This window comes from Globicephala melas, chromosome 6 (assembly GCF_963455315.2).
Source record: "Globicephala melas chromosome 6, mGloMel1.2, whole genome shotgun sequence".
Taxonomy (NCBI): domain Eukaryota; kingdom Metazoa; phylum Chordata; class Mammalia; order Artiodactyla; family Delphinidae; genus Globicephala; species Globicephala melas.
Window position 1 is genome coordinate 49,729,577 of NC_083319.1, and position 27,396 is coordinate 49,756,972.

At 36.6% G+C, this 27,396-nt stretch overlaps 2 protein-coding genes across 4 annotated transcripts in view; one reads left to right on the plus strand and one right to left on the minus strand.

Moving 5' to 3' along the window:
• Positions 1 to 18,016, minus strand: part of CFAP95 (cilia and flagella associated protein 95) — a 127,918-nt gene extending 109,902 nt beyond the window's left edge. Inside the window, exons 1-2 of one of the 3 annotated variants that reach the window (XM_070045742.1) lie at positions 17,811 to 18,016; positions 12,442 to 12,548 (exon numbers count right to left, since the gene is read on the minus strand). The gene's annotated coding sequence lies outside the window, so the exon portion shown is untranslated. The remainder of the gene's footprint in view (positions 1 to 12,441; positions 12,549 to 17,810) is intronic. The other 2 variants (XM_060300859.2, XM_060300858.2) reach the window with 2 other exon arrangements.
• Positions 18,017 to 18,042: 26 nt separating this feature from the next.
• PTAR1 (protein prenyltransferase alpha subunit repeat containing 1) overlaps positions 18,043 to 27,396 on the plus strand; it is a 48,305-nt gene continuing 38,951 nt past the window's right edge. The window contains exon 1 of the mRNA XM_030877022.2: positions 18,043 to 18,169. Coding sequence (XP_030732882.2) covers positions 18,084 to 18,169 — 86 coding nt within the window. The 5' untranslated portion in view covers positions 18,043 to 18,083. The remainder of the gene's footprint in view (positions 18,170 to 27,396) is intronic.

The window sequence follows — 27,396 nt, forward strand, 5'->3', positions numbered from 1 at the left end:
AATATTGACTATATGTCTTTTTCTTATTTTATTTTTGTCTTTCAAACTTGATTAATGTGATTTCATATATATATATATATATATATATAATCTATCAATCTTGTTTCTTTATGTTTTCTGACTTGGGTAACATGTTTAGGAAGACTTTCCACTCTGAGATCAGGTATATCCACCTTTCTTTTCAAAGATCTTAAGCCTTCTGATTTTGCAGTAAATGTCAGACTTTATTTATGTGTATAATTATATATTTAGCTAATGAAAACCTTTCAAATACCAACAAGAAAATTACTTGGTGCAATACATTTAAATTGTAATAATAAATGAGGTCTTCCATGCACAGCATTGTCCTATTGATATTGTTCCTTTCTTTCACATTCATTTGCTCTCCCTGGATGACAACATCATCCCTCACAGGTACTGCATCCACACCAATGACCACTAAATCAACATACAAAGGAATTCCCCCAGCCCATGAGAAGTAGGAGAACATTAGAGTTAGGAGGAAAGAACTGAGACTCAGGGGCAAAAGGATTAAAGGAAAGGTGACTCTTGTGGATGGTGAGCTAGCTCTGTCATTCGGAAGCTAGGGGTTAGCTCTGTTTCATTAATCTTCTATTTGTTCTGGCCAAGGTCAAAGTGATTCCAGCCAGTCTGCCACAGCAAAAAAAAAAAAAAAAAAAAAAAAAAACTATTTAGAATCAGAAAATAAAGAATTGTGGGGAGGCTGAAGAAGGAAAATATTATTCATGACTTTTTCTCAAAATGTGCATTGGTGGAGAAACCAGCAATCAGGGATCTCATGATAACTAAAGAATACACACCTACTTAACTGCCATAATTACAATTCATGAACTGAAAGGGAGGAAAGAGGTTTTCAAGAGTCTTTTCCCTCTGAGTATATGTCTTAAATATCTATTTTTTACATAAAGTGATTGGTACACTGATAGTATTTAAAAAACTATTCTCTATTCTAAATTAAAACCTGCAAATCAAAATAGAGAGATCAGTTAGGCTTAATTTTCCAGAGATAAATCAATGAAATTCTTCAACTATTCTCACATGGTACTCTGAGGGTTTTTATAGAAATTAATTTAAAAGTCAGAGAATTCAGGATACAGATGTTTGAGGTTGTTTTGTTTTTACTGAATTACTGACTAAACTGATTGGTTTAATATTCCATATGTTCTATGAGGGGAGGCACAGGGGAAACGTTATTGACAATTTAAACTTAAGAAAATAGACACCTCAAAATAGTTGAAAAGGCTGGACTAAGGATACATAGCTAGAAAGGGGCAGAATCAGGACTGGAAAATGAGGTTTTCAGATTCTAATCTTGGTGTTATTTCTACTCTACATTTCTTTTACTATAAAATCCTTATTTTATAGGATTTTTATACTAAGGCAATAATAAATAATCTGACTTTTAGCAATTTTAATGGCTTAGTAATACTGGAGCACTAAGAACTAAGGTTGAGGATATGAGAAGATCAAAGAAGAAATAAGTTGTCATCATACCCTTTCATTTAATCAGTATGGCTTTGAATCAAAGAGAAAAGAGGAAGGACCCTGTAAAAAGCTGGTGTGTGACATTCAAAATTCTAGAGTTAGCTATCCTCGATTTTAAAAAGAAAAAAACTCCCAAACTTCTAAACATTCTCTTAGAGGAAGGCTCAACAGAAGAACATGGGCTCTGTCACAAAGCTGATCTGGGTTCAAGATCTAGCTCTGTCACTAACTCATTATGTACCTTTGGTTAAGCTGATTTTCTAAGCCCTATTTTCCTCATCTAGACAACGGAGAAAAATAAAGCAGTTACGTTATAGGGTTGTTAAGGATTAAATGCAATATATGTAAAGCATTTAACACAGTGCCAGGCACAAGGTAAACACAGTGATGATCCCTTGTTTTGGTTTAGTCACACTAAAGAGTACAGATAGTTCCATGAGGCTGCTCCATGATGGCAGGGGAAAGGCTCAGCTCAAGAACCTGGAATCCCATTCCTTTCTACTTCCTTGATCTTGGATCAGGGAGTAAACCCAGAAGTTTTATCCATGGTGATCACATAATTTGGCGACAGAGGGAAGTCTGACTTAATTTGCTGTTTAATCTTGAATACAGTAATTTCATCTCATTCCTTACCTGTGAATTGAGGATACTGATAAGATCTCAATGAGTTGTTTTGAGGGCTACATAAAATAGAGGGAAAAGAGATGGTATTTTTGCATAAAACATGGGTTATAATTATTTACCTGCAGACATATGAGTGGTATTACTATCAGCAGAGCCTCCTTCTCCTGCTATTACTACAATTTTTCAAGGCTCATTTACCTGACAGCCATCTCCTCTTCCCAGGGCAGTTCTAGGCTTCTTTATTATGACCAAAACAGACTTGTTCATTGGATATAATCACCCGGGATTCTGAAATGCCATGGTGACTCCTGCTTTATGCATTAACCAGACCATTACAGTTACTGAGTAGCAGCACCAGTTCACAATCTGTGAACTCTTAAAGGTTATAAGATTCACTTCTCACCTCTCTCTTCAATCCAAGCACAGAGTCTAACACTGAGAATTAAGTCCAGAAACAGTAGGTTGGTTCAGATTATGGAAGCCTTTTGTATCATAAACAAAAATCGGATTTTTCTTTGGTGGTTGGTAAAGAGTAGCTGAAAGCTGTGAAGCACAGAAATGACATGGTCATTTTTGTGTATTAGAAAAATCACTTTGGAAGTTGTGTGGAGGTTAGCAGGAGGCTTGGTCTGGAGGTATGACCTGCATAATCAATACCATCAAGAGAAGAGGAAATATGCTAAGAATTCTGCCTAATAAGGAAGGCAAGTATTGAAAAGAATCTTTAAAGTATTTCTATCAATATCCTTAACATTTCAATTTAATAATGTTCAAGTACATAGAGTGGAGGCCAGTGTCATGAAACAAACTTTTCTTTGACATGAGTGATCTTAAAATACACACACACACACACACACACGCACACACGCACACACACACACACACACACACACACACACACAACAATGATGCCTCAAAATGCAACATGGAGCTTTTTAGTTCCAGTCTTTTTCTTGCAGCAGAGTCAATCTAAGTGCTGGTTGAAAACGGGAAAAATCTAGGAATTAAAGAAAACCAGTTTTCCCCATCCAGATAATTCATGGGTTTCCAATATCATATCTACTAGCAAATAGCTATTGAAAATAATGTAAATTGTTTTTGAAACTTTCTCCTCTATGAGTTCTCGAAAGCTTAAAAATATACTAGGCTAGAAAATTACTTCCTAGTGATGTAAGTTCTTGTCTTAAGGTCAAAATATATATAGGAATGAACTGACAGCTTGCTTGTATAACCCCGTGCTAGAATTCAAAAGGACAAATCTGATTTTTAAAAAACCAACTTAATTTTAAAATCTACACTTGGCTGCTAATAATATACAATTAACTCCCTCTTAAAAACAAAGGAATTAAATTGTATGACATTGAGTTTCAATTCTGGTTTATAATTTAAACTGAAAAAGTCTTATTTACATAGTCAAAAAGGTATCAGGGAGCAGTTTAGATTTTTCCAAATATAATTTCTGAAATAAAAGCCTGATTATATTTTGTTTAAACAAGTTACATCTCCATATACTGATTGAGAGTTTCTGATCTTCCAATCAGTGGATACTCAGAAGTTTTCATTTGCACTATTTGAAAAGAAAGTCTTGGTATGCAAAGTAGATTTGCAACTAAACAAGACTATAGGTGAATAGGATAATCTGCTTTAGAAAAGAAGTTTCTTGGGAGCAGGGTCTAGTTTTGGTCATCTTTGTCACCTCTGTGGACATGCCATGCATATAGCAGATACCCAGCAAATGTTTGCTCAACTGAAATACTTCATTAAATAGAATGTTTTGTGTGAAGATGGATGCTGCTAACCATAAATGAACCTTTTTTTTCCTTAAAACATCTTTATTGGGGTATAATTGCTTTACAATGGTGTGTTAGTTTCTGCTTTATAACAAAGTGAATCAGCTATACATATACATACATCCCCATATCTCCTCCCTCTTGCATCTCCCTCCCACCGTCCCTATCCCAGCCCTCTAGGTGGTCACAAAGCACCTAGCTGATCTCCCTGTGATATGCGGCTGCTTCCCACTAGCTATCTGTTTTACATTTGATAGTGTATATATGCCCATGCTACTCTCACTTCCTCCCAGCTTACCCTTCCCCCTCCCCATGTCTTCAAGTCCAATTTCTACATCTGCGTCTTTATTCCTGTCCTGCCCCTAGGTTCTTCAGAACCATTATTGTTTTTTTTTTTTTTAGATTCCATATATATGTGTTAGCATACAGTATTTGTTTTTCTCTGACTTACTTCACTCTGTATGACAGACTCTAGGTCCATCCACCTCACAGCAAATAACTCAATTTCGTTTCTTTTTATGGCTTAGTAATATTCCATTGTATGTATGTGCCACATCTTCTTTATCCATTCATCTGTCGATGGACACAGGTTGCTTCCATGTCCTGGCTGTTGTAAATAGTGCTGCAATGAACATTGTGGTACATGACACTTTTTGAATTATGGTTTTCTCAGGGTGAACCTCTTTTTATTGCATCAAGTTAAAAGTATTTACTTACTAGTTCTAGTTATTAAAAAAAATCACATTAAAATTCTACAATCTAGGGGCTTCCCTGGTGGCGCGGTGGTTGAGAGTCTGTATGCCGATGCAGGGGAGGCGGGTTCGTGCCCCGGTCTGGGAAGATCCCACATGCCGCGGAGCGGCTGGGCCCGTGAGCCATGGCCGCTGAGCCTGTGCGTCCGGAGCCTGTGCTCCGCAATGGGAGAGGCCACAACAGTGAGAGGCCCGCGTACCACAAAAAAAAAAAAAAATTCTATAATTTAGGTTTATCACTAGTCAGACTGACTCTCCTTAGATAATTATTTCTTTAAGTTTTAAAGAAGAGTATAAAATAAATTTCTAAAATGGATTCACTCATTTTTCTTGAAAGAAAAAAGCATTTATGAAAAAACACTTTTCTTGTTGAAATAAAAGAGAACTGTCAGCTCTGTTAGAGCCAGTAATAAAGAGCCAATCCTTTCTAGATGTTGGTATTGAGTTGGCACTGTTTCATGGACTTACCTAAGGATTTTAACAATGAAAAAAGTGATTAAAAGATAGCTTATATTAGTTGGTTCTATTATTGAAGTATGGTCTGTTGGCTCAAATGTATGTCATCAATGGCAATGAAAAACCTAATTCACTCTGACACAGTTATAAATGGATGTGGACTTTTGTGGGCCCTGAAGTACAATATGATTAGACCTGCTCTTGGTCAAAATTAAATCTTATCAAAAAATTGGGGGGAAAATATAAAATCATTTTAACTGAAATACATTTTTTATATTTTATTTGAAATTTTGTATAAAGAACGTATTCATTAGCACAGGATTAAATTTGCTCAAGTAACACATAAAGTCATTTTGGCTAGAGTTTATGAAATACAGGAAGGTTTTCAAGCAAATAATATTCATAAGACTGTATGACTTTGTTAGCATTCATTAAGACTGCTTTTATGCATTAAAAAAGTGGCTGTAAGCCAGCTTTCCATCTTACATTAAAAATATAAGATACACATGAATACAACAGCTTATGTATTTAATTCAAAATTCATTTCCTTGCTGTCAAGTGGCAAAAGAAATGGAAGGAAAATTTTTGAAAAGTTATACTATGTTCAATATTTGTAATTCCTGTTCATTATGACTAAACTATAGAAACTATAAATTTTTTCCAGTAAACTGTTATCCAGTTTTAACTGTTTAAACTGTTATTAGTTTTCTGTCTGTTCCTTTTATCTTTCATTCTTTTGACAACCACGTTAACAGCATTTACATGATGCCATTTTTACCAGTCCACGATGTGACAGCTAAGCCTCACTACATTCTTCATAACACTAAGAAATCACAATTGCATAATGCAATTTAAACATGGTGAAAATGTAGGCTTTTCTAAAAGAGAAAATAGAAAGGTAAGAATGTCCTTGTAAGTCTATCTTATAATAAATTTCATGTGAATTAGCTTCCTATAAAATAAACAAATTTAAGTGAATAATGAAACAAAATGTAATTTAAAATATCTGACAATACTGCATGTATTGATGGTAATTTTTGCCATTCAGTCTAAAATGGAATAACGGAATAAGAACCTCAGAATTCTACATTACAATTTTCCTTACAATGAGGCATTTTAACTTTAATAAAATACTTCAACACATGTTAAGAATAAAAGTCAACTAACATTCCTTCTTATAATACCTCATTAATAGCTAATAAATGGTTAGTCCAGTTAAAAACTCTACAGTTGCTAAATCATTGCTTTTATTTATTAAATTATAAAGCAAAGAAACATTATCTCTATTAATTTATTGCCCAAGATTTTTGCATGATCCCATGTTAAGAATGAAACATCTTGGGGGAGTGACCAAGGTGGTGGAGTAGGAAGACCCTGAGCTCATCTCCTCTCACAGGCACACCAAAATTGCAACTATTTACCGAGCAATTATCCATGAGAGGGACCTGAAAACCATCAGAAAAGATTTCTCAAGAATATAAAGAAGATCTCTCTAAGAATATAAAGAAGGAACCACATGAAATGGGTAGGAGGGGCAAAGACATGGTATAATCAAGACCCAGACGCCCCAGGTGAGCAACCCGTAAATGTGAGAATAATTACAATTGCAGAGGTTCTCCCCAAGGAGTGAGGGGTCTGAGCCCTACATCAGGAGCTCCCCAGACCCAAGGTCCTACATAGCAAGATGAGCCCCCAGAACATTTGGCTTTGAAGGCCGGTGAGGCTTGATTTGGGGAGAGCCAGAAGACTATGAGAAATAGACTCCACTCTTTTTTTTTTTTTTTTTTTGCGGTAAGCGGGCCTCTCACTGTTGTGGCCTCTCCCGTTGCGGAGCACAGGCTCCGGAAGCGCAGGCTCAGCGGCCATGGCTCACGGGCCCAGCTGCTCTGCGGCATGTGGGATCTTCCCGGACCGGGGCACGAATCCGTGTCCCCTGCATCGGCAGGCGGACTCTCAACCACCGCGCCACCAGGGAAGCCCTAGACTCCACTCTTAAAGGGCACACACAAATCTCACATGCTTCAAGACCAAGGGCATAAGCAGTAATTTGAAGGCAGCCTGGGTCAGACCCACTTCTTGATCTTGGAGAGCCTCTGGGAGAGGAAGAAGGCAGCTGAAACTCACTCTAGGGACATGGATGCTGGCAGCAGCCATTTTTAGGGAGCTCATCCCACCACAAGTACACTGGTGCTGGTAAGTGCCATTTTGGAACCCTCCCTCTAGCTTATTAGTGCTGGGACCTAGTCCTGCCCACTAGCTGGTGGGCACCAGTCCTGGGACACCCCGGGCCAGGAAGCTAGCTGGGTGGGAACACAACCCCACCAACCAGTAGGCTGGCTGCTATAGGACCCCCCAAGGTTCCAGCCACCCTGGGACTTGGCACCATCCACCAGAGGACGCAGGACCCAGCCCCACCCCCAAGTGCAAATCAAAACTACAATGAGATACTACCTCACACCTGTCAGAATGGCTATTGTCAAAAAGACAACAAATAAGTGTTGGCAAGGATGTGGAAAACAGGGAACCCTCATGCACTGTTGGTGGGAATGTAAACTGGTGCAGCCACTATGGAGAACAGTATGGAGATTCCTCAAAAAACTAAAAATAGAACTACCATACAATGCAGCAATTCTACTCCCGGGTATTTATCCAAAGAAAACAAAAACACTAATTAGAAAGGATATATGTACTTCTATGTTCATTGCAGCCTTATTTACAATAGCCAAGATATGGAAGCAACCCAACTGCCCAACAATAGATGAATGGATAAAGAAGATGTGGTATATATTCACAATGGAATATTACTCAGCCATAAAAAAGAATGAAATCTTGCCACTTGTGACGACATGGATAGCCCTAGAGGTATTGTGCTAAGTGAAATAAGTCAGACAGAGAAAGACAAATACCATATGATTTCACTTACATGTGGAATTTAAAAAACAAATGAACAAACATAACCAAACAGAATCAATGTCATAGATACAGAGAACAAACAGGTGTTTACCAGAGGGGAGAAGGGTGGGGGGAGGAGGGAAATAAGTGAGGGACATTAAGAAGTACAAACTTGCAGTTACAAAATAAATGAAGAAAAAAAGAGAAACCTGACTGCACTTTTTTTTTTAATCTGTGTTGTGACTTTAATTTCTTTTTTTTTTGGTAATAAAAAGTTGACTTTTTAATTTGAATTTGTCTTTTTTATTTATTGGTCTGAAAGGCATTTCAAACATATTATAATAATATATTGGTGTAATTTAATTGGTGCAACATGCTTTATGGCTCCAATCAAAACTGGTTTTCATTCATTCGATTGGTTTGAGCCCAGGATAGCCTACAGGGAAAAAAAAAAGCTGGATAACCACCCAAAGTGTTTGTATTTTCATTGGAAACTGATTTTTGTTTTGTTTTATTGTTTCTGTTTTTATTTTTAAATTAAATAAACTGCCATGAACTGAAAAAAAAAAAGTCACGAGTATGAAATGTACAATGTGGGGAGTATAGTCAATAGTTATATAATATCTTTGTAGGGTGACAGATGACAACTAGTGGTGATCATTTTAAAATGTAGAGAAATATCGAATCACTATGTTGTGTACCAGGAACTAACGTAGTGTTACAGGTCAATTATACTTCAAACACAAACAAACAAACTCATTAAAAAAGAGATCATATTTGCAGCCAACAGAGGTGAGGGGTGGGAGGGAGGGAAAGTTAGATGAAGGCAATCAAAAGTACAAAGTTCCAATTATAAAGTAAATAAGTACTTGGGATGTAATGTACAATTTGATAAAGATAATTAACACTGCTGTATGTTACAAATGAAAGTTGTTAAAAGAGTAAATCCAAAGTGTTCTCATCAAAAGGAAAAAGACTTTTTTTTTCTATTTCTTTAATTTTGTGTCTATCTGAGATGATGGATGTTCACTAAACCTACTGTAGTAATCATTTCATGATGTATGTAGGTCAAATCATTATGTTGTACACCTTAAATTTATACAGTGCTATATGTCAATTATATCTCAATAAAAAAATGAAAAAATATTTTTAAAAATCTTACCTGCAAATAAAATATGTTGTCATAATACACACACAAAAATCAACTTTTGCTTTATTTGTGATTAGTGACTTACATGTAACAAATCCAAAAACATCTCAGTAAGACTGTTGTATGAATCTAGATAGAAATCTCTGCTGTCAGTGTGGTTGTATGTTGAAATTTCTTAGAGTTAAACACCTTACTTTCTTTATTAGTTAAAAATCCATCAACTAATGATTTGTGGCTTTACGCCAAATTTCTTTTTTATGTACACTTCAAATGAATGATTGTGCCGAATGACAATAGACTTCATAAACTTGGCAAATGTACAAGTAAAGACCAGAAACAAAAAAACCCACATTAATCCTATCTATAAAATATATGGTCCCTTAAAAACAAGTAAAAAGTTAATAGTTCCTTTGTATATAATGCAAAAGTAAAATCTGAAAGAAACTTGTTTTGTCACCACTTTAAAGTAACAAGACATAAATGTATTGTTTAAATAAAATACTGGTAAATAATTAATACTGTTTAATAACTTACTGTGTAAATAAAATAAACTCTTTAATAAAATAACCTGTTTAAATAAGAGTAATTATGCAAACCTATGCCATAGACCTCTTTACCCTAAGTGCAGGTCCACAGCACACTGAGATTTTTAAGGGGGTCAGATAGCATAACTGTTCCTGTAAATGAGTTAATTCTAAGAGGTAATTTAATTAAAGTAGAGAAGTGGCATTTGAACTGGGCCTTTATTTGTTCATTTGACAAATGCTGAAGTGCTTACTATGTTCAGGTAATATGCCAGGTACTAGGAAAACAAAGATGAAATGGATTCCCTCATTTTATTATGTGATAAAACTAAGAACTGTGTATGTATAGATACATGTGTGTGCTCAATTTACGTAGGTATGCATAACTAAACATAGTATAAAGTAAGGAGAGCACCCTTGAAAAATGGGTGGATTTCAACAGAGAAGCATAAACCCCTTCAACGGCTCCCTGCAACCCTTTCAGAAAAATTTCAACTGCCAAAATATGGTCTCAAGTTTCCTCACGATTCAGCCTCTAACTAAATTCCTAGGTGAGTTCCTCTACAGCTTCTTTATCTATGCTACATGTTGGCTATTCTATCCTTTCTTATTTTTTTCCATTTCTTTTCTTTCATTCATCTATCCATACATTTACATATTAATTGAGAGCCCATTATATGCAAGGCAAGGTACAGATACACAACACTGAACAGGAAAAATAGGGTTCTAGCCCTTGTGGAGTTACATTCTATAGAATGATAAAGATATTGAACTAATTAGACAACTGTTAATTGCATTTAATATATGCTACAAGGAAAAAATACAAGAGTCTTGAGTATATAATGAGAGCTTTAGTCCTTTTTTCCTTTTAGGTATCTGACTTCATGTGTAGTAACAAATATGCTACATGCCTTGGCAAAACACATACATGACAGAGGATGCTAGATAAGTTCTTAAAACATTCAGGGGCCTGTCATGATAGTGAAACTTCTAAGAGTACAGTAGTCTGGGGCATGTCAGGCATGTCACAATATTTCTATCAACGTGAAGGACAAGTTGCTTCATCTTGTACACTCTACCACTGAGAGACACATGGGCCACTTTAGATTCAGGAGGCAATATGTAGTCTATTCAAATGTTCTAGTTGGAATAATTGACTGAGTAACTCATAGTTCTGAGTGGATCCCAGAGCTTCCATGCAAGCTGATTTGGGGCCATATGACCGAGAAGATCCAGTGGTAGCAAAAATTTTTTTTTAAATGTCATGGCAACACTCTTAGGGTTTTGGAAAAAAGCCTGTCCTCTACTATTGATAAATATTAGCCTTTTGAGAAACAGTTCTGGGTTTGCTACTGGGCTTCATGACTAAATACCTGACCATGGGACACCATGTAACCATGTGACATGAGCTGTCCTTGGTGAGCTGTTCAGTGTGGTACAAAAAAGAAAAAAGAGGATACAGAAAGTAAGAAAAATTGGAACTAAGCAATCATGCTCATAGCTGACATCCAGGTGAAAGCAATACTAAATCTGAAATCACTTTACAAACACTTTCAGGTCAGTAAAAGTTATTAGCTTGGCCTTCTTTCAATTTCTGAGACATGCTATGTAAACTCTCTTCTTCTTAAGGACTTCACACATACTGTTTCCACTAGTGATGAGGCTCTTCCCCTGCTTTTCACAGGGCTGGTTCCTTCTTATCTTTCAGGTCTCAGCTTAAATATCACCACCTGGAATAGGTTTCCCTGACCACACTGTCTAAAGCTCTGCTCTTACTCCACACTGTTATCATCCAGCATGGTGCCTTGCTTTTACCTTTTGTGCCATGTATTACAATTTTTCATTATACATTTTTCTGTTTACTTGAATATTGTGTATCTCTTCCATTAGATGGTAAGTCCTACAAGAAGGCAAGAATAATGTCTGTTTTTCTCACCACCGTATACCTAGCAGCAAGCACAATGTCTTAAACACAGTAACATTCATTAAAATTTGTGGAATAAATAAGTACAATTACTTGGAGTTTCATCCCTCAGAGGTGGTATTTAACCTTCTCCTCCTATGAACCCAATACACAACATTTTGCACTGTTCTTTTTTGCACACTAATGGTGATTTTGCAGACTTACCATAGAAATTCAAGTGCCTAAAGCCAGAAGATGTTAATTGGGGAGTTCCTCTTTGGCATTCCTTCCTAAAACTCAGACTGTCAGTCTCTATAAATACTATACTACAAGTTAGGGCATAATTCAACATTTAACAAAGAAAGTTCATCATTTCCTATGGGTGATTTTGGCCTGTTGTTAATTTTGATAAGTGTCAGAGGTGGCTTAAAACATGGAAATAGGAATAAACTAAGAAATATGGTATATTTTTATTATAAAATTTCTGAGTTGAAAAATTAGCTTAAGAAGTGAGATGAAAGAAGAGGAGATATAGCTCTGTCTTACTTTTAGGCAGTTACCGAAGAAGTCTCAACTAAACCTCTTTGGTAGTAAAAATGAAGCTTTTACTACTTTCCTAAATTTTCAGTTATGATTTTTTAACCTAAGTCTATTACATGATTGTCATATTTACACTGAAGAATAAGAAAAACGCAAAGCAAAAAAATAACTCCTTAAGAATGTACTCATATTAGGATACTTCTTTCCCTTAGTCATCCACTAAATTGCATATTACTAAGAAATTCCTAGAAAAATTTGACATCTTCAGTACATGAGAAACATTGAATCCATCATAGAGACATACCCATCTCCCTAGCTGTTTCCACATGCAAGGCCTGGATTGGCTCTTTTTCTCTCCAGACATTTTCTCCTGTTCTTTTCTGAAGATTACATCATGGGTTTCCTGGGCCTCTGTGGTAGGGAGAAGAGGATAAAGGAAAAGGATGACAGTTTGGAACTATCAAATGTCAAGAAAAATAAACCAGTTACTCAGCAACAAAAACCATATTATGCAACTAGTATCTTCATTCCTCTATCATCATGGATTCCAACATCAGTACTAACTGATCATTTAAAGTCACTGTCATGATAAGCATCTTTATAACATTTACCTACTTTGTCTGGTTAAAAAAAGTTCATGTTTTGATTGGGAAATTAATTGTAATAGCAGTATAATTCTCTTTAGAATATTAAACAATAGAGTTTCATTTTGAAAGTTAGTATTAAGCTTCATCTTATTTTACTATTGTGTTTTAATACTGATTTACCTGTAATGATGTTGTGTCAACTCATAGAAATAAGTAATAATTTGTATAGTGCTTCCCAGTTTAAAGGTGCTATCACATGCATTTTCTTATCTTTATCTCAACAATTATAATAGTGAAGTATTACAGGGAACAATATTCAATATCTTATAATAACCTATAATGGAAAATAATCTGAAAAAAATATATATATGTGTGTATATATATATAACTGAATCACTTTCCTGTACACCCAAAACTAACACAATATTGTAAATCAATGATACTTTAATTATAAATAAATAGTAACAATAGAAAAGAATAATGAAGTACTAGATATATCAACTAAGTACAAGAATAGATGTCATTTGCAATTCATGATTTTGTGACTTTAAAAAAAATAGTTCTTGATCATACATGAAGTTTTGTATTTGGGAAAATAAACCTACACACACTGAGGCAAGATGTATACCAAAACTCCCCTAAGTTTAATGTACATGTCTTTTTAAATTCATTTATTAATTTCTATTCCTTTTCTTGAAATGGTTTTTAATAAAAACTTTACAGATAACATTACTCCTACTGATTTTTCTTAAGAATTCATAAAAAGACATTGATATTGTGACTTCTTGACTAGTATTATATTTCCCTTCTCCTATTTCTTTGTAAGTTCTTTGATTTTAAATTTTAGGAGTGATTAAGGTTGAGGTTTGGTATACTATAAGTATATATTTAGTCACAATGGTAATATTATAATGAAGCACTTAAAATTGAGCACTTAATTATTTTAATGGAGGAAATAAACTTGTTTTTGTAATAATAGCACATGGTAAAAACATGTTTAGTACTATTTACACTCTATCTTGCATAATGTTACCATAGTAAAATGGACTTCAATCCAAATAATGGAGTAAATAAATGACACATCATAGTGATAAAAGTGATAATACAGAGCAAAGATGAAAACAGATTATAAGGTCATCTACAACTCTGCACAAAGGTAATTACAGTTGACCCTTGAAAAATAAGTTATTTTTTTTGCCGTTTATTGATTTTATTTGAATTTTATTTTATTTTTTATACAGCAGGTTCTTATTAGTTATCTATTTTATACATATTAGTGTATAGATATCAATCTCAACCTCCCAATTCATCCCACCACCCCACCCCGCTTTCCCCCCTTGGTGTCCATACGTTTTTTCTCAACATCTGTGTCTCTATTTCAGCCTGCAAACAGGTTCATCTGTACCATTTTACAACAAGAGTTTAAACTGTACAGGTCCACTTATACACAAATTTTTTTTTCAATAGTAAATACTACAGTACTGTGATCCAGGTTTGGCTGAATCCCCAGATACTGAACCACAGAAAAGGAGGAATTGGAACCAGGGATATGGAGGGCTTACTGTAAATTATACTCAGATTTTTGACTGTGTGGAGGGTCAGCTCCCCAAATTCTCATGTTGTTCAAGAGTCAACTGTACTAGGTCTGTCATTAAAACCACCAGCGCCCTCAACACATACATTAGGTTTTTCATTGTAGAAAGTCTGGAACAACCAGAGTAATATAAAGAATGTATATTTATAGGTCTTAATTATCTCTAGTAGTTCTATCATATGGAGATAACCATTGTTAACATTTTAGTTTATACCATCCCAGTCTAATACTTATATATATAATTATATTTATATTATGTACAATTTGTTTTGTATATGATGAAATAAAATTCATTTTTTATGGCAAGATGAGAAAAGTTTAAACATAAAATTTTTCTTTGCCTGGTTGGGCTTCCTCCCTCCCCTTTAGCATGTGTTGTGAATTTGTGTTAGCCAGACCTCCTTAGGAGATAATGTTCCTTCTTAACCTCACAAACAGTCACAACTCCTTCAGAAAGAAAATAACCTTCCTTCTTAATATTGTAAGGGGCCATGATAACCCATGACCACTACTCGCTTTGTATGTGTAGATCTGGATTGTGTAAACTGTCAATGATACATTATTTGACGTATCACACCTTGTCTCAAAAACTTATATAACTGTGCATTGAACTCTAATAAGTGGAACAGTTCTCAGAGCTTCCTGAAAGACTATCTCCTGGGTTATAATCCTCAGGTTGGCTTGAATAAAATTTTCCATTTCTTTCTTAGATCAACTATTGAATAATTTTTTGTCAACATATATATATGTTAATGCAAGTTCGTGTGCTCAATGCATAGTGAGGCCAAACAAACTGAAACTTCGGAGTGTGGAGCAGAGAAAGGTTTACTGCAAGGCCATGCAAGGAGATGAGGTGGCTCAGGCCCTAAAAAGCCCTGAGCTCCCCAAAGGGTTTCTGCAAAGCACTTTTAAAAGCCAGGTGAGGGAGGGGGGGTTGCAGGGTATGTGATCAGCTTATGCATAGTTCTCTGATTGGCTGAAGGTGAGGTAGCAGGGTGGTGTCACAAGGGTTAACATTATCAGTCCTTAAGCTCCAGGAGGCCTGGGGCTATGTGCTCAAGGTCAAGTAGTTTCTTCCATTTGGTGAGGGGGGTGGGGGGATGTTCACATCTGGAAAACAACTCAGGAAATTTGCATCAAATACTACTATCTAGGTACTTCATAGAGGAGCTAAAGCAGAGGATATGGGGGAAGGCCTGTCCTGGGAAGGCCCCATGGGGTCCTTCTCGATTACATATATAATTGTCTTGTATGCTGTTTTGGTACTTGTTTTTGTCATTATATATCTACCTTTTCCTCCATCATCAAATAGTCTTCTAAAATATGAAAGGAATAATTTTGGGGAGATTAAATTTTAAGCGAGTTATGGTTGCTTAAAAATCAATCTCTAAGAAAATTATTATGCATAAGAGTTGGCTAATTAACAAATAAATATATCCATGTTTTTATTAACATATACTTTAAAAAACTTCTTATATTACAAAAATTTTATTTTGTTCTTCGTGTTACTTAGAAAATAAAATTCTCCTATAAATATACTTCCTCCTAAGCATTTGCTACATATTCTCCTAGTTACAATGAGCTTTTAAATGACTAAACAGTATTTTATCATATAGATTTACTGTAATTTAATCAATCCCCAAAGTTGGGCATTTAAGCTATTTAAAATATTTCATTATTAGTAAGTGTATTTTGCAGATCCCTGAACATAAATCTTTGAATTCTTCAACAAAATCATGCTAAATTCATCATATCCTATTCTTATAAACATATCATTATTAAAGTCCATGAATTTCAATTCTCCTTTGAACCTCAGCTTCCTTATCAGCAAAATAAGGGGATTGGGTCACAGTCCTAGTATGCTCTAACTATAAAAAATTCAAGTTCTAAACATAGCAGATCTTTAATAATTGGGTGAAACAATTTGTGAATTCTTAGAAGAAACATGAGACATATAATTCACACCTTTCAAATGAAGGTAGTGTGTGTGTGTGTGTGTGTGTGTCTGTGTGTGTGTGTGTGTGTTGGAAGGGGACACACCGAATCATATAGGATGTTATCTTCCTGGAACATCAATTTCACTTCAAGATTTGGGAATAAAGTTTGCTGTTGCTGTTGTTTTTCCTGTTAAATATATTAGAGTGAAATACAAAAATCACACTAATTTTTAAGATAAAAATAAATTCTTTGAAAAAAATGTCATATTTCTGAGTGTGTCCTTTAACCTCTGCCCCAGAAGTCAGGATTTATTTCCCACTTTTATCAGGAAAGGATGCAAGGCTCTGATTAATAGAATAGGAAGAAGACTTATCAGTGAATTCAAACCATTTCAGAACTGACTACATTTTAAGAGTAATTAGGACATTTGAAGTTGTCTTTGGCCCTGGAATCTAAACACAAATTCACTCCACTGACTCATTTGAGAACTTGTCAATATGTTAAGGTTCGTTTGACTTTACTAAATCAAACCTGTCCATCTTACTTTTCTATAATTTTATGAAACTTCTAGCTCATTTCTTTTAAAACCAGAAGGCCAAAGTCCATACAGCAGGTGTAGCCTTTCTAAACGTGCCCATAGGAGTATCAACCACTGAATATAATTTATATTTCTCATTCACTGCTTTATAATTTTGCATCCAGTGGATGGTTTTTACTCTCACAATCATCAACCCTACTTCAAATGTTCTACATATGTTTACATTAAACATTGAGTTTGCTTTAAAAAAAAAAGTTTCTAAAAGACTTCAAGGATTAAGTAAAAAGAAACAAAAGCAGCTGGATTTTTTCTAACACAGAGGTTGAAAGAAAATCTGATACATGAAAATTTGAATTACAGCATTTCAAAATCCAAATGGACTAGAAAGCCAGTTTTTCTTATAAAAATTATTTGTAGCAAGGCAAATAGCTATTAAGAGCAAACCTTGCCAGGGACTTGGTTTTTTAACTCCAAAACTAACACGCAACGTTCATAGGACACCAAATGACGTGCAAAGCAAGGTACACTCGATGTAGAAAATCTAAAAAATACCTCTGTACTTCTACTTCCTATATGGAGAGAGCAAATAACTTTTCCTTTCCTTTCCTTTTTCTTCCTTTAATCCATTTATTAAATTTTTTAAATTAACTTTTTGAAAGCATCTGCTTAGTGGCCGAAATTGGCACGCAGGTACAAAAGCTTGAAGTCACCAATACGGTCCGACTGGGCCTCATTCCGCCAAGGGTGTCTCTGGACGGCCTCATCCCTCCAACTAAGAAAATACAGGGAACAAGCTCTCAGAACGCCAAGGGACTAACTGCTTAAGAGGATCTTCACTCTCGGTTAAACTTTCCTCCAGGAGCATTCTGGGACTGGCTCCTTTCCAGAACAGCTGAGGACGGGTGCTCTGGGCAGGGTATTCAGGCCAGACCCTGGCTCTGGGAGTGACCTTAGGACCCCTCCCTCCTCGGTCCCCAGTAGACCAGAAACTAAAATAAAAAGTGTAATACAGCAACCTGAGGTAACTGCAAATGAGTCTGCAGCATCTTCTCGGGCGCTTGGAAACTCGCTTACGAGAGGAAGTCAGGGACCAAGCTGCCAGCCTCAGCCTCGTCAGGGACCACACACCAGCCGACCGCGGGCTGACCCGGAAGTGCTCGGCGGCGGCCTCCACGGCGGGGGCAGGGGCGCGGCCAAACCGGCGCTCACGCGCGCGCTCCCCGGGAACTCCCGCGGGTGGCTCGGCGGTCTCCCGGAGGCGCTCCCGAGCCGCCGCGGACGCCGCCAACATGGCCGAGACGAGCGAGGAGGTGGCGGTGCTGGTGCAGCGGGTGGTGAAGGACATCACCAACGCCTTCAGGAGGAACCCGCACATGTGAGTCGCGCGCCGGCGGTGCCCCCGCCTCCGCCGCCTCCGGGGGTCGTCGGGGGCGGGAGGGGGCGGGGCCAAGCCTCGAGCCGACCTCGGACTGCAGGTCTTGACCCGCTGCGCTGCTCACAAGAGCCGACGCAGCTGGGTCGGGGCCCGATAGTTGTCGGCCGCCGCGGGGCCAGCTTTCCGCTACCGGAACAAGCTCTCGGGCGAGTCCTTAGAAGTGACCTCCCTCCCACCCCTTTCCCAGGAGTTCACGAAACTCGAAAGACTTCACCCGTGTGTCCACGTCCCACATCCGTTTAAGGTACACGGTGTGGGTCTGTATGTGCTTTGTTAACACAACTCTTTTGAGGTTCATCCCGGACCTTGGTAAGAAGGGGTTACTGATCATCTTATTCTCCATGAGCCAAAACCCCCTTAGTTTATTAGCCGAAGGTAGCTTGAGGCTGCTTTTGACTTTCGCCTCACCTGTCCCAAAATTGTAGAGGAACTTCGATGAAACATTTTGTTTTGAAGGTGAACAGGGCATTCTCAAGAGAGTAGCTTCTGTAGACACAGGTTGGGTCTGGTGGGAAGCAGATGAAACCTCGACACTTTTTAGCATTAGCTGATTCATAGTTACAGGGAGCATATTAATTGTTTTTTTATTCAAACGCTGCTGCCCTCTTTAAGTAGGACACCACAGAACTGACACATGTATCTTTCCCTCCTTCCTTTCCATTTTACTTGGAGTACTCCGGGAAGATCCGGTAAGAGACTGTATTCTGTCTGATACTTCTGCTTTTATGTAACGAAAAAGAAGCTATTAAAGAAGAGATATATCTACACATTGTACAAAAGAGTAAGGAAGAAGCAAGAGTGTAGCTATTTTCCTATCCATCCTCCCTTCATCCCTCCTTCCCTCAAGAGAAAGAAACATGGAATCCAGTTTTACATTGTTTTCACTTTACCTAATTGCTTATGGAGTTTTGTTTTTTTAAAAAATATTTTATTCTTTAAACTGGAACGCATGAATTATTCTTTTTAAGCATTCTAACTCCTTAAGCTTTTCCGCTGAAAAGAGGTGCCAAACCTTCATCTAAATGAAGTGTTCTTTTCCTTCAAGGTGATGCTCTCAGATGTCTTGCTCCCTCGTGGCACACAGTTGGAGACCTGCAACTGTGCCTCATTAAAAACAAGACACTGCTGGCTTCAAAACACACCTGCCACCTCTGACAGCGTCCACTTCCTTTCCCCTTGTGACTGCTGCCTTTTTCAGAATGAGAGTGTTTGGAATGATTTCCTGGCAGTAACCATAGTGGGCACTGGGCCTTCTAAAGAATGCTTTGATGCCTTGTTGTATATCAGTCTTTCAGTCCCCTTTTGAGAATGAGAGCTTTAGTGCAAATAAGAGACATTCTCAAAAAAAAAAAAAAGTTGGACAAATGAAATGACTATTTTCTCATCATTTGGGGTTATTTTTCTTAAAGAAATTGAGGAGGTTAGAAAGAAGTCTAATAAGTACAGTAATCATCTTAGTTTGTCTTCTTTGAAGTAGACTAGAAAAGCATCAGTATTTCATATTTGAAAAAACTTGAGTTTGAGTGTTCATTGGCCTGGCAGGTTGACACAGTGCAGTTTGGAACACATCCCAGTTCTTCTGGATCATATTTATTGAAACTCATAAAGGACTTTAATGCCCCCCCAATCGCATTTTTTATGAGATCTCATCAATGTGCTCTGTGCCAGTGCATAACTTATAATTATTAATAAACATTTGGGTCATTCAGTATTTTTTAAAGTTTGAAATAATTAGAGCATTTGAAAAAATATGAAATAATGATATAGATCTGAAAATTTTAAATAGTTTAACTCATTGTTTAATATTAATCTTCAGCTATATTTTAGTACATATTCCCTACAGTAGCAATATCTCCAGTAATATTACAATGCATCTTTTAAAATGTCTTATAATTTGGACTTTTCAAAATCGCTCATACTTCCTCCCCTCATCTAACCCTTTTACTTCCAAAATACATATGCTCTATTTCTAGTTAAAAGAAAAAGGCATCATTTACCTTCAAAGTTAGTACCTAATTACACTTTTCAGTATTATAAAAGAAAGTTTTTTATTCTTTTTGTTTTCCTCTTTTCTACAAATACAAGATAAATCATAATTTTATTAGCCAGCATCTACTACAGTAAATATATTGACTTTGTCTCTGGAAATTTCTGGCCAGTAGGAGTTGAAGATATAATGGGTGAAATGTGGATTTTGTTACTGGTGGGTATGGATAGGTTACCCTTTCTCAGCCTGTTTCTGCTTTCTCTCTCTTTTTTTTTTTAAATTAATTTATTTAATTTATTTATTTTTGACTGCGTTGGGTCTTCGTTGCTGCGCGCAGGCTTTCTCTAGTTGTGGTGAGCGGGGGCTATTCTTTGTTGCAGTGCGCGGGCTTCTCATTGCGGTGGCTTCTCTTGTTGCAGAGCATGGGCTCTAGAGGCTGATGAAAACATAGGAAAATCACCTCACACAGTGTCTTGCACTTAGTTGCCACTAGGTAAATAGTATACTTAACCTGAATCCCTGTGTTCCTTAGGAAATATATTGGCCAACTGAATGATGAATGTGAAGCACTTTATAAACTGAAAAATACCATGCAAATGTTGTTTGTGTGGTTGACTCCTAGAGAATACTTTGGAAAAATAACTGAAGGCTTGACCCAGCGACAGGTATTAGCTTAATGTACAGATGCTGTGCTAGTGTGGAGGACAGCTGTTTACAGTGTAATTAGGGTCATGTCAAAGTTCTCTTATCCAGAAAGTTATTATTTTTTATTACTCTGTAATATTTATTGAACTCTCACTGTTTATGTAGCTACCATCTTCACAGTATGGAATAGGAAGAAGTATAAAATACAGTTCTTGTACTCAAGGCCCTCAGAAATATCTGTGATGTTGGAAATGTTCTTTATCTGTCCTGTCCAAATGGTAACCACTAGCCATATATAGCTATTGAGTGCTTGAAATGTGGCTAGTGTGAAAGAAGATCTAAATTTGAAGTTTTATTTAATTTTAATTGATTTATACATAATGGACACATATGCCTGGTGACCACTGTATTGCACAGTGCAGGTCTAGGTGGAGACCTAAGACTTGTATGTATGAACAGTGCATTTACCCTGCAAAGCCGTTTATAATAAGGGCTGGACTAGCAGTATGGTAAGCAAGTCGTACGTGAGTCTATTAGTAGTTGAAAGGGAAGCTGGGTATGTCTGGGCTAGTGCTTTTAGGGGAGGTGGGTTTTTGAGTGGCACTTTGAAGGCAAGGTAGGATTTACAGTCTTGGAGACCTCTACAAGAAGCAGTGAATGGACTAAATTCACAAAATGTGATTGAAAAGATAAAGTAGGGACAGATTATGGAAGTCCTTGACTATCTGACTTAATTTCATTCATTCCATCGGTGCATTCAGCAAAAGAATGTTTCTATTTGATAGATACAATGCTGGTCTCTAGGTATATGGGGCTAGGATTGGGGTATAGATTGATGAACACACCACACTTGGTCCCTGCCCAGTGGAACTTTAAACAAATCAACACACAAATTATGAAAAGAGCCCCAAAGGATAAGAAGGATAGTTTGAAAGAATAATAACAGAGAGGACTAATTTAGGATGGAAGGTCAAGATAGTTTTCCTGAGGAAATAGCAATTAAATTGAGACATGAGGCTTGGATAAGAGTTGGCTCAGGGAAAATATACTTCTTAGGCAGTGGGTAGGCCCCAGTGAGAATTTTTGAGTAAGGCAGTAGTAATGAAAGGCAGTTTCAGATCGTCTGCAAGTTGAACTGAAGAATAGGAAAGCATAGAATCTTAATTGACTTCTTACACTTGATTTTTGTCTATTTATTTGAACAATAGTATACTTGTAAAAGTTTGGGTTTGCAGTCTCACAGTACTGGATTTGAACCTTGGCTTGTTATTTACTAGCTGAGTAGTCTCAGACAAGACTTTTTCCTCATCTATAAAATGGAATTAAAATTCCTACTTTATAAGATTAATGTGTGAAATAAATGAAATAGTGTATATAAAACCTAAAACAGAGCATTGCATATAATAAACACTCAGTAAACAATAGTAATTTGTGTATCTGTTTTCTAAATAGGGTCAGTAATATAATTTCAGTGATAGTAATCTTTAGAATTGAGAAAGCTTATGAGGTCTCTAAAATTTCTTAATCACCAGTAAAGTTTTAGTTAACAATATGCAAGGGTCAGTTCTTTTAGATACTTTTCTAACTTTTTGGTCATTCTGGAAAGAATTCCAGTTTGAAGGAAAAAAATAACTGTTAGATTAAAAAGATTTGTACCATTTGCCGAATCTTGGGCTGTTTTCTCTTCAGTCACTCCACATTACAGGGTTCAGTTTTAATATTTGGGGACCATCCTTACCTGCCCGACAGGAAGCTGGTCAATATTACTTTTGTAAATAAGTGGACCGACTCCAGTTAGACTGATGTTCCTGAAAAGTACAGACAAGAGAAGCTGTCTAAACATGAGGAACAAGGTCAGTATCAGTGCTCTATGAACCTTGAACTTCATCTAGAAGTTAGTGGATCCCCATTGTGAAGTGAAGCGCTAAGGGAGATATACCATGCTGTGGATGATCTTTTTAAGTAAATATGTAGGTTCATTCCATGTTGCTATTCCTTTGGAGCAGCCTTCAAAGGTAACCTACAAAGTGAGCACTGTGGTTTCTCGTTGAAAAGATTGGAACTTGATCGCTGTCTCAAATTTTCATGTTTGTAAAAACCCATGACCTTGTTAATGCTGATATTTACTTGAGTATCCTGGTTAAGCACCAGGAATCTAAATTTGCCAGAAACCTAAAAATAAAGAAGAATGGAATGTGGTGGTAGTGAAAGAGTCAGAAATTTCTCTTATGAGACTATTTCATAAGGAAATAACTGGAGATGTATTTGATGTTTATAGCACATTCATTGTACCCATGAATGATACAAAAATTATATAAGAAAATGTTTAATGTGAATTGTTAAATTAAAAAAAAAAAGAATTATAGGGGCTTCCCTGGCAGTCCAGTGGTTAAGATTGCGTGCTTCTAGCACAGGGGGCACGGGTTCCATCCCTGGTCGGGAAACTAAGATCCTACATGCCATGGGGCACAGCCAAATAAATAAATAAATAAAATTTTAAAAAGGATTATAGAAGAGTATGTCCAACATAATCCCACTTTTGTAAACTACTTAGAAAAAAAGGATGCATACCCAACATTAGTGGTGGTAGAGGGATGACAAATGACTTTTAGTTTTTTTTCCCTGAATTTTCCAACTTTGGGTATGAAATTAGAATTTAAATAGCCAGAAATCTTGCTAGAACTCTAAAAGGAGTTAATCTAAAGCCTGCTTGCTTTCACTGATGTCTTTATTTTCATTAGTGTCAAGGGTTTTGGGCTAAATAGTAGGAGATCCAGATTTTGAATTAAGCCACTAGCACTATGACCTTGAGTAATCACCTTAACCTCAGTGGATCTCAGTTCCCTCATCTGACAAAATGAGAGACTGGAGGAATGAAGTCCCTTCCAATTTCAAAATGATTCTGGAATTCTGTTCTAAATTGTCTGAAAAAAAGTGGACTATGACCTAAGGGACTAGGCATAGGAGAAATCTGAAGTCAAACACACTGTTATTTGGAATCTTACTGACCTACCTTTATGAAGTACATGTTATATTTTTAGGAAGCAGCAAAGCATTGTATCTTAGGGTCAAATAACTCGACAAAGGCTTAACTTTCTTCGCTTTAGCTTCCCATTATCTGTTAACCAAGGAACTTTTCTGGTTGACCACAGGCTCTTAACTGAATTAATGGTAATATACTTCATCTCTGCCTGGTACTTTGTAGCTTACCACGGTCTTTACATTGTATTATTTGCTTTTCATGACTGGCAGGGAAGGCATTGTCATTTCTGCATTTCAGATGAGGATACTGATGGCAAGTGCCTAGTCAAATTCACATTGATCATTGGTAGAACAGAGACTAACTGGAACCCTGGACCTTAGAAGGTTGAGTGCTTTTGTCTCTACATCCTCCTACCTCTCTTTTAATGTTTCTTTTTTTTCCATAGTGCTTCATATTCCCTGATATGACCATTTTCATTCTCTTTACATGAGAATAGCTTTTGGGTTTCTCAGTCATAAAATTTGAAAGCTGGATGAGACCTAGCAACCCATTTCCCTTATTTAGAAATGTAATGCAATTCCTCTATTTTACAAATGAAGAAATTGAGGTCTACAGAGGCCAAGTGGCAGGAGATAGAGATATCGATACATATATAGAGAGATAATCTATATCATATTGACAAAGCTAGGATTTGGACCCACTGCATTAGAAGGAAATCAGAGGTAATGTTCTTTTGGAGAGTCAAGAAGTGATATTCTTTGAAAACTATTTGAATATTATCACTGAAGTGCATTGATAATCAGCGTTCCAGTAGCAGTTATTGAGCACCTGCTATATCCAAGGCATTCTTGTTTTTTAAAATTATTTCTTGGAAGGATAATAGCCAACTAACGCAGTGTGTTTTTATTTGTGCAGATGGTTCTGTACTTTCATTTAGGTACCAGATTATTAGTTGGGCATTTTATGTGTGGTGTAAATAGTGAGCAAGGCAGGTTTTTACATTGTGAATTTAAGTAAAAAGTCCTCCCCCCACAATGGACTATACTCAGAAGCTAGGATTCTTTTATTCTTGTTACTCTAACATTCATATTGTTGACTTTTGCAGTTCTTTGTAGTGTTGTAGGTGGTTGTTAGATCTCAGAAAACAGACTTTCTTGAAATAATTACACTGAGTTTATTATTTTTTAACTATAATTCTAGTTTTCTTAAAATATTGTTTTACATAGTAATACCTGAACACCAGAAAATACCAGCAATTCAGACATGTATTTAGTCAGTTATAGATCTAGATGTGGCTAGTTGTCCTAATAGTATGTTAAATTAGATTAGAATTCATATCACCAAATACAAAAATATATTTTGAAATACTGGACATTGGACTCAGATGCTCTCTCAGCATTGCCCCATTCTTCCTAAGAACTTCATTTATTTTACTAGAGTGGCAAAGTGTTAACATTTTGTTTTAGGTATTGACGCAACTCCCCAGCAAAACCATCAGCTTTGTGTAGTCTGGGACCACCTTGTTTTATTCATTTTTGCATTTTCAGAACCTAACACAGTATCCCATTCATTGTAGTACTCAGGAAATGTTTAGATAGTACTGGCATGGTGTATCAAAACACCCCTGAGTCAACTGAGTCAGTTGTCGGGGCAAAAAGCCTTAGGTCCCAAAGTCTACTTGGGCGTTAAATCAGCTCAAAAGAACAGTTAGTGACTTGCAACCCCTAGAATACCCTCTTTTATTGATATATCCCTGTGTCACTAATGAAGCAATCAGTAGAAAGTAGGTTACTTCTGAGCTATCCAGTTTAGAGTTTCCAGGACGGATTTTATTTTAGTTCCACAGCCTCCCACCAGTTTGTGATGGTGGCCTAACAGATAAAGAGTGCTTTTCTTATAACCTGTAATTGAACAGTTTTCCTCTTTGCATTTGTCAGCCAGCATACTGTCTTGGCAGGGGAATTCAAGGGCATAATAGATGCTGTCACACACAAGCTCTGAAAACCAGTTCTTTATTCTGTTTTTTAAAAACACATTTAAAAAAATCTGCTTAGACGCTCTAAAAATATTTATGTCAACTGCTCTTGTTAAAAGGTTTCTTGTAAGTTATTCATTAATTAATGGAAGAACATACTATTTGAGAAAGGATGTTTCACATAGACAAGAACTGTAAATTCTTTGTAGTTGAAAGGAATGAGTGCAGGTTTTACAAAAATATTTTTGTGTTTGCTGGTTCATTTACTGTGTAAGTCAACTGCCCTATGTATTGTTTATTAAATCTCTGCCTGTAATGTAAATTTTCTTTTTTTTTTTTATTGGAGTGGATACAACGAAGTGGATCAGCTATATGTGTACATATATCCCCTCCCTCTTGGACCTCCCTCCCACCCCACCCCCATCCCACCCATCTAGGTCATCAGAGAGCACCGAGCTGAGCTCCCTGTGCTATACAGCAGGTTCCCACTAGCTATCTATTGTACACATGGTAGCGTATATATGTCAATCCTAATCTCCCAATTCATCCCACCCTTCCCTTCCCCCACTGTGTCCACATGTCCATTCTCTACATCTGCATTTCTATTCCTGCCCTGCAAATAGGTTCATCTGTACCCTTTTTCTAGATTCCACATGTATGCATTAATATACAATATTTGTTTTTCTCTTTTTGACTTACTTCACTCCGTATGACAGACTCTAGGTCCATCCACATCTCTACAAATGACCTAATTTTATTCTTTTTTATGGCTGAGTAATATTCCTTGTATATATGTACCACATTGTCTTTATCCATTCATCTGTCGATGGACATTTAGGTTGCTTCCATGTTCCGGCTATTGTAAATAGTGCTGCAATGAACATTGTGGTACATGTATCTTTTTGAATTGCAGTTTTCTCAGGATATATGCCTAGTAGTGGGATTGCTGGGTCATATGGTAGTTCTATTTTTTGCCTGTAATGTAAATTTTCAACTTAAGTTGAGGTGGATTAAGGGATATAGAAGCCACCACAGATGAAAATGGTCAAATCCTGAAGTGTATTTTGTATTTTAACAATATTTACATATTAACATGTTTTTTATTTTAGAAATGTATAAAGAATTATAAAAAAGAAAAGAAAATATGGCCCACAGTCTCACTGATAATATAAGTTTATTAATAATCTGGTCTACATATATTTATTAGCAGGCAAACATAAATACATTTTTGACATTTTTATAATCATAAATAATATGTACAAGTAACTAGAAAATTTAAACTGTATAAAAATAAATCCCCAAAAGGTTCTTGGTATCCTTTCAAGAAATTTTTTAGTGCATCTATATATCTTTTTAAAAGATTATACAGGGACTTCCCTGGTGGTCCAGTGGTTAAGAATCTGCCTTCCAATGCAGGGGACGTGGGTTTGATCCCTGGTGGGGGAACTAAGATCCCACATGCTGTGGGGCAACTAAACAACTAAACCCATGCGCTCTAGAGCCCACACACAACAACTATAGAGAAGCCCACAACTAAGAGCCCACACACCGCAATGAAGACCCAGAATAGCCAAAAA